Source organism: Charadrius vociferus, unplaced genomic scaffold (genome assembly GCF_000708025.1).
Source record: "Charadrius vociferus isolate BGI_N301 unplaced genomic scaffold, ASM70802v2 scaffold784, whole genome shotgun sequence".
Lineage (NCBI taxonomy): Eukaryota > Metazoa > Chordata > Aves > Charadriiformes > Charadriidae > Charadrius > Charadrius vociferus.
The window spans coordinates 33,372-46,419 of record NW_009648161.1 but is presented as its reverse complement, the minus strand read 5'-3'; the positions used below and the strand labels follow the sequence as shown (position 1 = coordinate 46,419).

The 13,048-nt window shown below is 53.9% G+C and overlaps 2 protein-coding genes across 2 annotated transcripts in view; one reads left to right on the top strand and one right to left on the bottom strand.

The window, feature by feature from the left end:
* Nucleotides 1–5,598, top strand: part of KLHL21 (kelch-like family member 21) — a 9,444-nt gene extending 3,846 nt beyond the window's left edge. Inside the window, exons 3-6 of the mRNA XM_009884080.1 lie at nt 1–144; nt 1,575–1,980; nt 4,847–4,919; nt 5,305–5,598. Of these exons, the coding sequence (XP_009882382.1) occupies nt 1–144; nt 1,575–1,980; nt 4,847–4,919; nt 5,305–5,598 (917 nt within the window). The remainder of the gene's footprint in view (nt 145–1,574; nt 1,981–4,846; nt 4,920–5,304) is intronic.
* A 3,303-nt stretch (nt 5,599–8,901) lies between these two features.
* Nucleotides 8,902–13,048, bottom strand: part of LOC104285612 (taste receptor type 1 member 1-like) — an 11,089-nt gene continuing 6,942 nt past the window's right edge. Inside the window, exons 7-15 of the mRNA XM_009884079.1 lie at nt 12,569–12,596; nt 12,264–12,375; nt 11,765–11,857; nt 11,331–11,417; nt 10,766–10,920; nt 10,083–10,219; nt 9,506–9,670; nt 9,286–9,374; nt 8,902–9,198 (exon numbers count right to left, since the gene is read on the bottom strand). Of these exons, the coding sequence (XP_009882381.1) occupies nt 8,902–9,198; nt 9,286–9,374; nt 9,506–9,670; nt 10,083–10,219; nt 10,766–10,920; nt 11,331–11,417; nt 11,765–11,857; nt 12,264–12,375; nt 12,569–12,596 (1,163 nt within the window). The remainder of the gene's footprint in view (nt 9,199–9,285; nt 9,375–9,505; nt 9,671–10,082; nt 10,220–10,765; nt 10,921–11,330; nt 11,418–11,764; nt 11,858–12,263; nt 12,376–12,568; nt 12,597–13,048) is intronic.

Below are 13,048 nucleotides of genomic sequence, written 5' to 3'. Positions count from 1 at the left end.
GCTGCGACCGTGACTGCGACGAGCTCGTCACCGTCGACTGCTACAACCCGCGCACTGGCCACTGGCGCTACCTGGCTGAGTTCCCTGAGCACCTGGGCGGGGGCTACAGCGTCGCTGCCCTGGGCAACGACATCTATGTCACCGGTAAGGTGTTGGGGGCACAAAAGCATCAGTGTTAAGGTTTCCAATGAAAATACATGGCTTCTGGCAGGGAGACTTGGCTTTTCTCGGGGTAGCAGAGAGTCTGAAACTCTGCTCGGGCTCAGTACGACTGCAGCCTGAAGACAGGCGTAGGGACTCCTGGAGTCGGTGCTGGATTTAGCAGCTGGTCTCAATCCAGGAGTTATTTTGTCATGACTAATGTTCCCGAGCACGCAGGCCGAAGTCACAGATCTTGTACTGGTAGAACTTTCTAATCGCTCACTCTGGGGAACAGGAATGACTTGAGAGGGTTTTGAATTTCTGGCTGCGAAGAAGGTGTTTGGGTCAGAGCCCCATGAATCACAAGCCAAGCGCGTGCTCGAGGCCGAGGTGTGTCAGAAAGCCCCCAGTTCCTCAACCAGCCAGTGCCTGTGAGTCACAGTGCCTTCCCCAGCACGAATCCTGCCTCATCACAGTCCACTGGGGCTATAATTACTTCTGTCAAGGTGACACAGATGTGTAAATTTGGCTGTTAATCTGCATGTAGATGCCTCCTTTGAACTACATCCCTGTAGCTGGAGTGGCAGCCCTGCGGCAGCCGTAGCAAACCAAGGCCTGGGAAACCATGCGCTGCGGAACAGCTTGCTCTGGGTGTGCAGGACGCGCTGACAAAGATTTGAAGGGCGGGTCAAATGCAGGTGAACAGAAAGCTGTTCATTCTCTAGTCAATGAGCAGAAAACAAGGCTCAGCTTTAAGGGCAGAGTTGTAAAAATGATGGGCTACCACGCAGCTCTGTATGGATGCCCTTAATGTCCCTTGGGAGCTTTCTGGAGCAATCCTAGGTAGGTCTGGGGGCACCGATACTGCCGAGAGCCCTTTTCTTCGGCAAGGCTGCTGCTGGCAGGGATCTTCAGTTGTTCTGCTTAGTGTCAGTGTCGTAGTACGGGCAGCAGGGAGGGTTGGAAGGTTTCCATGCTGCCAGCGGTAATGCTGCCTTGGCAGCCAGGCGCTGGTGTTCGTCTCCACTGCGTCACAGCAGCTTCTGGATAGCGACGGAGCGGGGGTTGCAAAATGAGAAAGAAAACGGTTATTTGGAAGGATGGAGGTAGTCAAACCTGGGAGGCTCGTTTTGAGTCATGGCTGAGTACGGACTAGGAACAAGATGGGAGAAACCCTCCCTGGCTTGCTGGGAAAGAAACAGTGCAAAACTTCTGTTAAAATCCTTGCAGTGCACACTACTGCGGTCCCCCAGTACTGAAATACTTTCGTAATGTACAGCCCTGGGAAGCAGAAAGGTGCGTGTGGGGATTAAGGGGGTGTAGCTGGAAGACGTAACAAAGACCCAGGTCGGGACCCAAGCCCTCTCCTCCATTGCCTCATAGTATTTCCCTTTGTGAAACCACACTTTGAAACGTGCTGTGCTGTGCTGCAGGCGGATCGGACGGGTCGAGGCTGTACGACTGTGTCTGGAGGTACAATTCCAGCGTGAACGAGTGGACGGAGGTGTCTCCCATGCTGAAAGCCAGAGAATACCACAGCTCCACGGTCCTGGACGGGCTGCTGTACGTGATCGCCTCTGACAGCACGGAGCGTTACGACCACTCGGTGGACAGCTGGGAGGCTCTGCAGCCCATGCTGTACCCCATGGACAACTGCTCCACCACCTCATGCCGCGGCAAGCTGTTTGCCATAGGCTCCCTGGCAGGCAAAGAGTCCATGGTTATGCAGTGCTACGACCCCGACAGCGACCTCTGGTCCCTCGTGAACTGCGGCCACCTGCCCCCCTGGTCCTTCGCCCCAAAGACCGTCACTCTCAACGGCCTCATGTACTTCATAAGGTGAGTAATGGGGGTGATCATCGCCTCCCTCCCCGCGTCCCCACCAGGCAAGCCCAGGGTTTCCCTGGGAAGGTGTGTGGATTTTGGGGGTGGTCGTAGGAAAGCACAGCAGTGGTTCCTCTGATGGTGCAGGTGGGTCCGTAAACTGCCACACCTCTTTCCTTTACTTCTGTTGTAGCTAGACCTCAAAGAACTACGCTTAAAATTGTGTAGAAATGTCTGAATCTAAACCCACGGGCTGGGGAACGGCCAGGTATAAATCTGGCTGAAGTCAGCAGTGCTGCTTGGAAATAGACTTCTCGGTTTTCTTGGCTTCTGGTTCCAACCCCCCTTGTTGCTAAAAATAAGTGAGTAAGCTCCAAGAAAACGTTAAACTGTAGCACAGGAGAGGACATCCTCCGCCTCAGCAGATAAGAGCACTGAAGATGAAATGATTGGTCACTATTTTTAAGCACCTTTCCAAATTGGGACTTAATTACCCATCTGAAGCTGTCCTGGTGGTGCAAATACTTCGGTTATCCACTTAATTAAAAATAAACTGAAAGGCATGCTAATGCTGAAGCATTTCATCTTGTTGTGTTGACTTTGAGCAAACATAGACTTCTGTGATAGCCTCCAGACGTTTTTCTTTTTTTAATCTCCTCTTGGCTTTGCATAAAGCGGCAACTTCTGCCCAAGACCTTTTATTTGATTCATGTGGGTTCAGCTGAGCGTCTTGGTTCCTGGCAGTTGTTTGCAGGTAGCGCTTTGGGTCACCTGCCTTCAGTAAACACCGGCAGGGGTGTTCTAGCTGTTCAGCTACTTGTCACAAGTAATTCTATACGTTTTTCTTATCCATTTTAAAATACTGATGATTGACACTTCGGGATTTCTGATCACGTGCATCTGCAGGAGTTAACGAGGAGATTATTGGGGTCAGGTTTTTCTCCCCTCATTTCACGTGCTGCACGTGGACTCCTGCTCTGTATAAAGCTGTAAGATGATGTTTGGAGGACAGAGGAATAGGTCACAAATAAAAGTCGCAAACTCATTTTTTGGTTAGTTTTAATAGCTCAGATTAAAGCTTCTGACCGATGGTCCCCTCTAGTGGGACTAGGAATGGTGTGCAGAGAGGCTCTTCCTTATCTCTTCCTCCTCCCCGCAGGTGGGACCCTTTTACACTTTTCCGCTTCCGACCCGCCAACGGGGCAAATAACGGAGTTAGCGGGCCTGGGCTGGTATAGCAGTAAGTGTGAGCAGGAGCCGCTCTGCACGCCACGCCTGGGCGTCAGCTACAACCACAGGTCTATCACTCGGAGCGAGCAGTGTCTGCACAATATGCTGTTGATTTCAGTAGTTAGAAGAGGCCCAGCTAAAAAGTAAAGTTACTGAACAAAACTGGTCCTGTTTTACCTCAAACCAGGACACGTGTGCCTAGGTTAAAGCTGTTTCATTCAGGTGAATGTCAGTTCAGTCCCAGGTACGTTGCAAAAGGAACTCAAACTAAAGAAACTGGTTTTAAAGTGTGGATTGTACGGGTGCCTTGGGAACGCTTGTCCGGAGTGTGACCAGAAGGTCCCCCAGCACACCCCTCGGCTTCGCCGCAGGCTTAGCAGACAGATTTCTGGGGTAATGGTTTGCTAAACAGACAACTGCTGTTGTAGGTGAGATTTCTCGTTTATTTTCATTCCCTTCCCTGCTCAGATTCACAGCAGCAATCAATAGCGATACCTCGTCACACGCACAGCGTATGGCAGTGTGCGATGTCACAGTAGATACAAAGACAGTCAAATATTCCTTGCCGCCTTTTGAATCTGTCTGGAACAGGACTGTCTTGGAGTGACTGACAGCACTTCTCCAGCTGCCCTGACCTTGTCCTCTTCGCATTCTTGTGTCAGCGGGTGCGTTTCTGTGTCGCAAACGTCCCTCACCTGTTGCTGTCGCCCTCCTGTCTTGCGAGTGGAGCGGGTGGGAGAAGCCTTGGGGGATTACGCTGCCCCCGCCAGCTCGTCTCTCGCACTCCTCCGGCCCACCTAAATTTGGCGTTGGTGAAAAACTCGAGCCATAGCGATGCCGATACTGTGAAGTGCACAGGGGTTTCAGCCTCTCCAGAACAGCAGTAATTTTTCTTCCAGACCCTGAAGCACTTGGCACCAAAGCCAGATCGGTCTGTGAAATACAGACTTGCAGAAAGTTAGTCTGTGAACACACCTACCATAGATGCAGATGTAAAAAAATACTACATTTGAGACAGCCCTTGGGATTGCACAGCGATTTCTGACTGAGCAGTGGTGTAGCTGCGTGCTGGACTCGGAGTGGGGCTCACAGTCTGGAGCAGCTCACCCCACCATCTCGGGTGGAGCAACCAATTTAGGGAGGCAGAACACAGTGTTTGCTGTCAGCTTGCTCTGCCTCCGGTCATCTTGCCTGCCTTCCCTCCTAGGAAGCACCCTCAAACTCTGCACACACCAGAATGTGTAGAGCGCGCTGCTTTGCCTGTAGAGAAGCTCAGAAGGGGCGTTCAGGCTCTTGGGCTGTAGGTCAGTGGCCCTGAGAATGAGGGGAGCGCTCCTGCACTGCTATGTGGTACGTGCACAATGTCTGTGCCAGCCCGCTTTGCGGGCAGGGGTGCAGCAGGGAGGTCCAGGTGTTTCCTGGGGCTGAATGTCACTTCTGGCACCGGAGAAGCCCACGCTGGAGGCTGGGTCTGCATCGAGACCTGCGCCTTTGTACAGGAACCCTTTGGTCTCCGATACTGGCTTTGGATACTCCAAATGGCTTTGGAGCAGAAGGGCTCACGGCGGCATTTCAGGCTGTTGAACTGGGGGATTCACAAGGCAGGAGGTTTTTAGAACGCAGAAGAGTAATTTTGTGTTATCTCCCACAGAGATGACTCGGCTGAAGTGGATGTTTACAATCCAGCGAAGAATGAATGGGATAAAATCCCCGCCATGCTTCAGGTAGGACGCTTACCGACCTACTGGATGCCTTTCAGCATTAAAAATTGGCTTAATTTACCTTTGGAAAACCAGGTGCTCTTTAGATTATAACCCCTTGCACATGGAGTGCATTTAAGCATACCACAGTCACCTGGAAGGAAAAATCCTGGCCTGTGGTTGCGTAGCCGGGTGTTCAGCCCAGCACACGAGCGCGGGGCAAAGCTAGAAAGCGCTGTCTTCTCCAGTGTTTGGGCAGCGCTGGTTCAGAGCCAGAGTCAGCAGCTGGTGGGCGCCGAGTCCCGTCCAAGCGAGCAGTTGCAGGACAGTACCCAACACCTTTATTGTCCGCCTAATTGGGCAAAACCCTCCTTTTTGATTGTTGTGTACGCTTATTTTTAAATTGTAGGTTCACGTCGGGGGCAGCGTGGCCGTGCTCGGCGGGAAGCTCTATGTCTCCGGTGGTTACGATAACACGTTTGAGCTCTCGGATGTCCTGGAGGCGTACGACCCCGAGACACGAACGTGGAGCGTGGTGGGCCAACTCCCCGAGCCCATCTTCTGGCACGGCAGCGTCAGCATATTCCGGCAGTTCATGCCGGAAACCACGCAGGAGGATGACGGCATCACGCTGGACAACACCATCAACTTGAACAGGCAGCGCCAAAACCTTCACAACCAGAACCTTAATGAGCTTCGTTAGCAGGGGAAGGCACTGTTCCCCTGGCTCGACACGAGTTTGTTATCCAGAACCAGTGTTGCTTTGAGAGAAGGCAGAGGCAAACCGGTGCTTGGAAACAAAAACGTACTGATCACAGAGGGAGTGAAAACTCTGAATGTTTGACGTGCTGTTGCGGAACCACAGCCGGCAGACAGCGAGGCCTCCGCTGCGGCGTCCCCCGGCACTTCTCTGGGGCAGGAGAAGGCACTGCGCTGCCCGCAGAGGAGACCCAAGAGGTGAACTCTGGGGAAAGCGATTGCATTGAACGTCACCGCAGCATCGCAGCTTATGGCTTTTGGTCAGACGCCTTTCACTGGGAGCTCCTTCACCCCGTAATGCTTCAGTTGCCACCAAACTCCTTTCTTCAGTTTCTCTTTCGGGAGGGGTCTGTCTGGTAGGACGGTGGTCTGGATGCCCCTCCGTTCTGTGCCTCGGAGGAAGACCTCCTGTGCACATCTTCCTCTGCGTGGTTAGAGGGGGAAAGGCCTTCCCACGAGAGCTGGGACACCCGCCCTGTTAGGGGTGAGAGGTTCCTATGAGAACACGTCCCTCGCTGCGCTGTCACCGTGGTCCTCGGTTCCCATTCATGCCTTTGGAAGGAACAGATGTCCGGCAGCGGGGAGCTCACCGAGGCTGAGTTACGCAGCTTCACCTTTCCCTTTCTCTGAACTTCAGTTCCTCCTGTATTTTGGTGGGGTTTAAGTTGCAGCATTTAAACTTTTGCGGGTGTTTGTTTTCCAACCCTTCCTAAGCAGAGCACTTTTTCCTTCTAAGAAGAAACACCGTTCTTTGTCTTTCAGTCACATTCTCACAGCTAGATTGTTTTCATTTCTGATCGCCCCGGCTGCGCCCTCCTTCCAGGGGAAGGGGAGAAGCAGGTGCCCCTCTTTGCCACCCGAGGAGCGACTCCTGGGGCTGCCGCTGCTGCCCTCGGGGAGGAGCCGCTCTCCCTTCCCGGTGCCACGGGGCTGAAATAGGCCAAAAAAGCTGCTTCTTGTGGCGAGGGCTGTTTGCTGTCAGTTCTCCAGTGCCAAGCTCTCGGCCAACGTGCTGGGTTGGGCAGAGAGGCCCCGTGCACCAAGGTGAGGTTTTAGTTCTTTACCATTTTGAAGGAGCTAAGTCGGTGTTGTATTATTTCAGAGAAAAAAAAACCTTACCGGGAAAGGTGAGCGCAGCTTCCTCAGGAGATTCCCCGCAGGTTTGCAGAACTGCTGGCAGTGCTGAGGTCCTTTGCTGCAGAATTGTGTTCAGATGCATCGCCTTGTGTGAAGGATCCCACCGGACCTTTGGAGGGGCCTCCTGCCTGTCGCGCCTCTGGTTTGCAGGAGCTCCCGGGAAAATGCCACTGAAGTGTTTTGGTGAAGGTGTAGGAGTTAGAGAGAGTGTTGCGGATTGAAAGGTAGTTATTTTAGGGTTTTTTTCTTCTTTTTGTTTGGGGTTTGCTGGTGGGTTTTTTTAGCCTGTGTAAGATTTGCCTTTATACTCGCCCAAGTGACCTCGCTAGCTTGGGCTGTGGTTCCTCCATCTACCTTAGCTGAGGAGAAGCTGCGTACAGTTTACTCGTGGAATGTTTCTTGAAAACACAAACAGCTAAAACTGCGGTACGGCTCACCCAGCAACGAGCATCACACCTTCAGGAAAACTGTAAAGTGTGACAACGGCTGAAGTGTTGGCTGGATGCGTTCGCTTCATCTTTTATTTTAACCAATAGGAAAACAAATTGAATTTAAACCTAATTCAGAGGTGGAAAGCCCGTATGCTTGATTGCACGCCTTCTGGCTTGCCCTTGGCTTGAGTAGTGTCCGAGCCCCATCTCCACATCAAGCGTCTTCACAGCTTTAAAGAACTCTGGTTTGCCTTGAATGCTGTTTTATGCCACACTCCTCAGCTGTGGAACTGGGGAATGCCGCTCGTGAAATCTGGGCTGTTCTCCAAGTCTGAAACTTTGACAGTGCCTTGAAACCATCATGCGCCAGCGGAGGGGGCTTGCCCGGCTTTTTTTGGGGATGCGCGGGGGGCCCGCGATTCGGGGCGGCTCCTTCATTTCTTGGAGTCACAGCCGCATCCTGCCGAAGCAGCCCATCCCCGTGGCACCGTGTCGTACCCGGGAGAGACGGTATGCGCTGCGCAGCTGAACTCGCGTTGCAGACTGAAGTATTTATGCCGAACTATAAATAGCACGCACACTGTGTCTCATACTGTAGTGCTCGCTGCTGGACCTGCCACCCCCAAATTCCCCAACCGGCTGAACAGTTACAGTATTTATTTTTTGTAAAATTCATTGTGTCTGAATCTTCGAGTACAGTTTAAATACCATCCTTTGAAACAAAGGCATTTTACATTTACAGATAATGTATTTTTATTCTCATAGTTTGTTTTTAAATTTACTTGCAGCAGTCAAGTTAAATAAAACACATGACATAAATCTCTCTGTCATCTTTGAGGGGAAGATTACTGGAGTTAAGTTTTTACTGCAACATTTCTCGTTCTAGGCCTGCGGTACGTTTAAACTGGAGACTTTCTGCTTCCCGGTGAGTAAAAGAGGGAAAGGGAAGTGAGTGGCTGCGATGTGGGGCGTGTGGGTACACCTCGTGATCTTCCCCCACCCTGGGAATACTCAGGAAACAGTTCTCAGTGTCACAGCAGCACCGGATCGTGTTATTTCAGACCAATGTAAATCTCCACACCTGAAAGCCGGAGCTTAGAGCGTTGTCCAGCTCCTTGGGATGATGTGTTTCAAGTACGGTTAAATTTGTTCAATGGTGCAAAGGTACGTGTAATACCCACCTTTAATGTGGTAAAGAAACGGCAATTGGCAGAAGCTTAACAAAACAAAGTAGAAATAAGGCACAAATTTAATGGAGGAGACGATGCTGTCAGCAAGCCTTTAAGGAAAGGGGCAGAGCCGCACTCTCCTGGGAAAGGTGAGCTCTAATCATGAGCTTTCAGACCCAAAGGCAGAACTGCCAGCGAGTGCCAGCTGTCCCTCCGGCCGCAAACGAGAACTCATTAGAAAGCAATTTATAGTATTACACACACAGAGTTGTCAGTCACATCCTGCCTCATACAGCGTATGTACATTTAAGTTGCCTTTCTGAGTAGTTTCACATTTGTTTCTTTAAGACCCCATTATAACTTCATTTCCCTGCAGTCTGGGGTGGGAGCTTTGCGGGAAGGAGGGGAAGGGGCGGATGCACAACTTGAAAAGAACAAGCGTGGCACAGAGCGGCTCCAGCCTAATGCTTTATTGTGTTTTGGTAGAAAGGACATGCGCAGGCAGTTCCGCTATGTTTCACAGTCTTCGGGAATTGTTGTTGTTATAATTAGCGATTGCTCGATCACATCCGCCGTAGAGAAGTTCTCGTTTGAGCAGAGTCTCTGCACGGGGATCTCCTCGGGCAGGGAGCCTCGCGACAGGGATTCCACGATCACCTCTGCTGAGCCCACCTCCAGCTCCGGCGGCGGCTGCAGCGCCACCACCACGGCCTTCTCGTCCTCAATGATCAGGTTCCGCAGCTTCCGCTGCCGGGGGCTGTAGTTCTCCACCCGGTCATGAATCTCCATGTGGCGCCTCAAGTGAGCCTGTGGAAGGAAGAGGCAGGATGAGGGGCCTGGTGAGGGCCAGCTCCCCCAGCACAGCGGGGGGCCCCGGAGCGGGGAAGGACTCACCTGTCGTGTGAACTTGTAGCCGCACTCGGTGCACTCAAACTTCCTCACACCCTTGTGCCGGCGGACGTGGACGCGCAGCTGTTCAACAGCTGAGAAGGGAAGCGAGAGCCCGTTGGCGGCGGCACTGCGTTGTACACACTCGCAGCAATGCCAACCCGCACCAGGGAAAGGCGGGCAGTTTCTAAAGAGCCGTGCGAAAGCCCAACGCTCTGGCCGTTACCTTTGAATGTTTTCCCACAGATCTGGCAGAAGTGGGGCCTCCCCTCCTGGTGCCGGCTGGCGATGTGCCTCAGCAGGGGCCCCTTCTCCGTGAAGCGCTGATCACAGAACTCGCAGCTGAAGGGGCGCTCCCCAGTGTGGGTCCGGTTGTGCTTGTCCAAGCTTGCTGCCGTTCACGGGGGGAGAGGGAGAGTGTCGCGGGTCAGCGGTGCAGCACGTGCCCCCTGTCTCGGGGTCAGGTACGAGCCACGCCGCAGTGAAGCCCGCAGACACGCGGTGCAGTTAGGTTTGGCTGGTTAGAAGGGCTTAGAGGCAGGGAAAGCAGCAGCCTGCTGGTCCAGGCCAACCACCACTGGGGAAAACTCAACTTCTTTCTCTTTTGTGCCGCGAGGGTAATGGAGGTAAGAGGAATGCGCCTTCCTCAGCATTAGCACATGCTCACAAGAGTGTGGCTTTCCTTCCCAGTGGAAGCGGGCAGGAAAAAGCAGGTTTCACAGCACAGCTGCTCTCTGGAGGTCCTGCATGCCAGAGCACAGTGCTTTGCGCTACCACCCCCAGCCACGTGCCTCGGGGAATACCTTGTGTCCTGAAGGTCTTGCCGCAGAGGTGGCACTGGAAGGGTTTCTCACCGGTGTGCGTGCGCAGGTGCATGTTGAGGTTGGCTTTCTGCGTGAAGGCGTGGTGGCAGAACTCACAAACGTAGGGCCGCTCGTTCCTGTGGGCAGGGGAAACGTTACCTTCATCTCTGCCTTTGCCAGCTTCAGCCCCTCAGGTTAGCTGCTGCTCCTTGCCCAAAGTTCTTGTAATTAACTCCTACTGCAACTCTTCTCAAACTAAAGTATTTTGGAGGCCCACAAATGCTATTCTGCAGCCACAGGCTCCTGAGCTGATGCCTCCCAACCCTTGGGTCTTATAACCAGCCCAGCAAACAGAATGCTAAGGACGAGTATGGCAAGCTGGCGCATGATTGCTGCTTCAAGAACACGGATTAGCCAGGCTGACGAGCTTCAGTCATCGCCTGTATTACTACAGTCACGCACTCAGAGGAAGTGCTGACAGTCTGCACTGCCTTTGGAAGAGAGAAAAGCAGAATGCCGGTTTGCCCCTCACCAGGTTTCTGGCAGAAGTTTGAGCCCAGCACCTCGGAAAGGGGGTCCTTGCTGCCCTCCAGCCAACTCCTCTCCCCAGCACCACCCAGGCGGGCCCTTGGCGGAGGAAGCGCAGGCAGGAGAGGCAGGGGAGGCCACGGGTCACGTCATACCTGTGCTTGGCCTTGATGTGCATCTGCAGGCCGTTGCGACTGGAGGCCCTGTGCCCACACTCCTCGCAGACAAACAGCTTCTCTCCCCGGTGCTTGAAGGCCTCGTGCAGGCGCAGCTCTGTCCGAGACAGAAAGCACTTGGAGCAGGTCGAGCACTGCAAGGCCACAGGAGAGCGCGGGGTTAGGCAGCTCGCCCAGGCAGGCCACGCAGCGTACGCCCGCAACAGACCCACCCACCGCCCACAGCCCACAGCCCGTCCCTCCGCCTGCCGCTGCTGCTTTGGGGTCCTCCCTGCAGCCGCACCCCCAGCTCCCAGACACCTAATGGGTTGAGGCAGGCTGACAAAGGCAAAATGCTGGTTACTACTTGAGTCTATCAGCCAAAAAAATGACAAGGGCTGCTCCTATACCCAAAAAAAAGGATGTTTCCAGCAGCTCTGTAACTCCAACTGCCTGCCTTGGTAAACAGAGCCAGACGGGACAATGGATGGCATTCCCTCAGCCAGGCCTGAGCGCAGGATAATTCCCTCCCAAAAGCCCACTGCATCCCACCCGCTCCTCTTACTGCGTGGGGCTTTGGGGCGCCGTGCAGCTTTATCATGTGGCTCTGCAGGTCCTTCTTCTGCATGAACTGCTGGGCGCAGGAGGAGCACTGAAAGACAAGAGAGGAGGGTCAGCTTCCAGGCATCCCCCCAGGGAGTGATTTCGGTGTGAGAAGAGGACCGGCGGCATGCTGGCACAAAGGGCTGGGGAGCACTGTCCTGACACAGAACACAGAGCCAAGGTAAGGCCCCAGAAAGCGCCTGGCTTTGGTGCCTCCCTGGAGCACATTCTGGCTCAAAGAAGGGGAATGACCCTCAGGGGGCTGCCGCAGACCAGGGAAGGAAGCTGGTGCGCTCGGCTCCCCTGAAGGGCTGGGCCAGGCTGCCCCAACACAGAAAGGCTCGCCCCAGCACCTAGCAGCCGTTTGTGGGGACGTCGAAGGCAGGCGCTGCTGACCTTGTACGGCATCTCCCCCGTGTGCGACACCATGTGCAGCCGCAGCTCCATTCGCCTCTTGAACACCTCCTGGCAGACCGAACACGTGAACACCTGCAAGAGAGGGGGGAGGCATCAGGTTCTGCAGAACCAAGAGTCCAGCGCAAAGGCCACAGCTCAGACCAGTGTTTGGCACTCAGGTGCTGGGACCTGGATGTGAAGTTTAACCCTCAGCCACAGCGATCTGGGTCTTTTACGGTACAAAGAATATCCTCACATGCTTGAAAACAACAGACAAAATGAGAGTTGTGTGGTAAATCAGACAAAAGCTGCTGCTGTCCTCACTGGCAGTGGACTTGGAGGGGTCCTGGCTGTGGTACGCATGCCGCGCAGTGGTGATGAGGGGTTTTTGTTCAGTAGCTGAGTGTGACATGGACTGTGACTGGAAAAATGCCCTAATTCCACCTCTGCAAAATGGCACTCGCTTTCCAGACCACTGGTGGCAGCTTCCCGAAGATACCTGCTCAGATCGGTTCATGCAATTTCTGGCTTCGTGTTCCAGCAGATTCTCTTTTCTAAAATAACATTTGCCGCATTTGGAACATTCAAAAGGCTTTTCTCCAGTGTGTTTCCTAGGAGGAATACAAATGGAGAACACCCATCACTGCCAGCCCACCGGCAGAGATGCACGAACAGGCCTGGTGAGGACACGAGGCAGGGAGAGGGAAGGACCAGGCAGCTTTTACACCCCTCCAGCACCAATATTCAGTCACCCAAAAGCTGCCTTTTATGCCAGCTTTGCTGATCCTGCCAGAGCGCACGAACCTGTTGGTGCCCACTGCGCTCACAAAACCTGTTTCACGGGCAGATGAGCCACGCTGGAGCTCGTGCCCACTCTGCAGGCGCCCGCTTTGCTCTCAGTTACCAACCCCAAAGCTCCACACAACGCCCATCCAGGCTGCTGCACTGTGCTCCCCCAGCCCAGGCAAACTGCCCCACAGCCCATGCAGATTTTGAAAGCCCAGAAGGACGATTTGCCACATCCACCTGCAGCCAGCACATCACTTGAAGGAACCCCTCAATACTTTATTTTTGAGCCAGGCTGGCTCCCACCCCCCACAGCAGAAGCCCGGGACAGGTGCCGCAGGTTCTGGAGACATATAAACCCCCCCCCAGTTCAAAGCAGTCCCGCCCCGGGGGGCAGCGGGGACCTCCCTTTCCATTCCGGGGAACGCCATGGTGTTGAGACCAGCTGTTTGCCCACCCTCCATGGAGGAGTAGGGGGGGGGGGGGGGGCGACGGCGC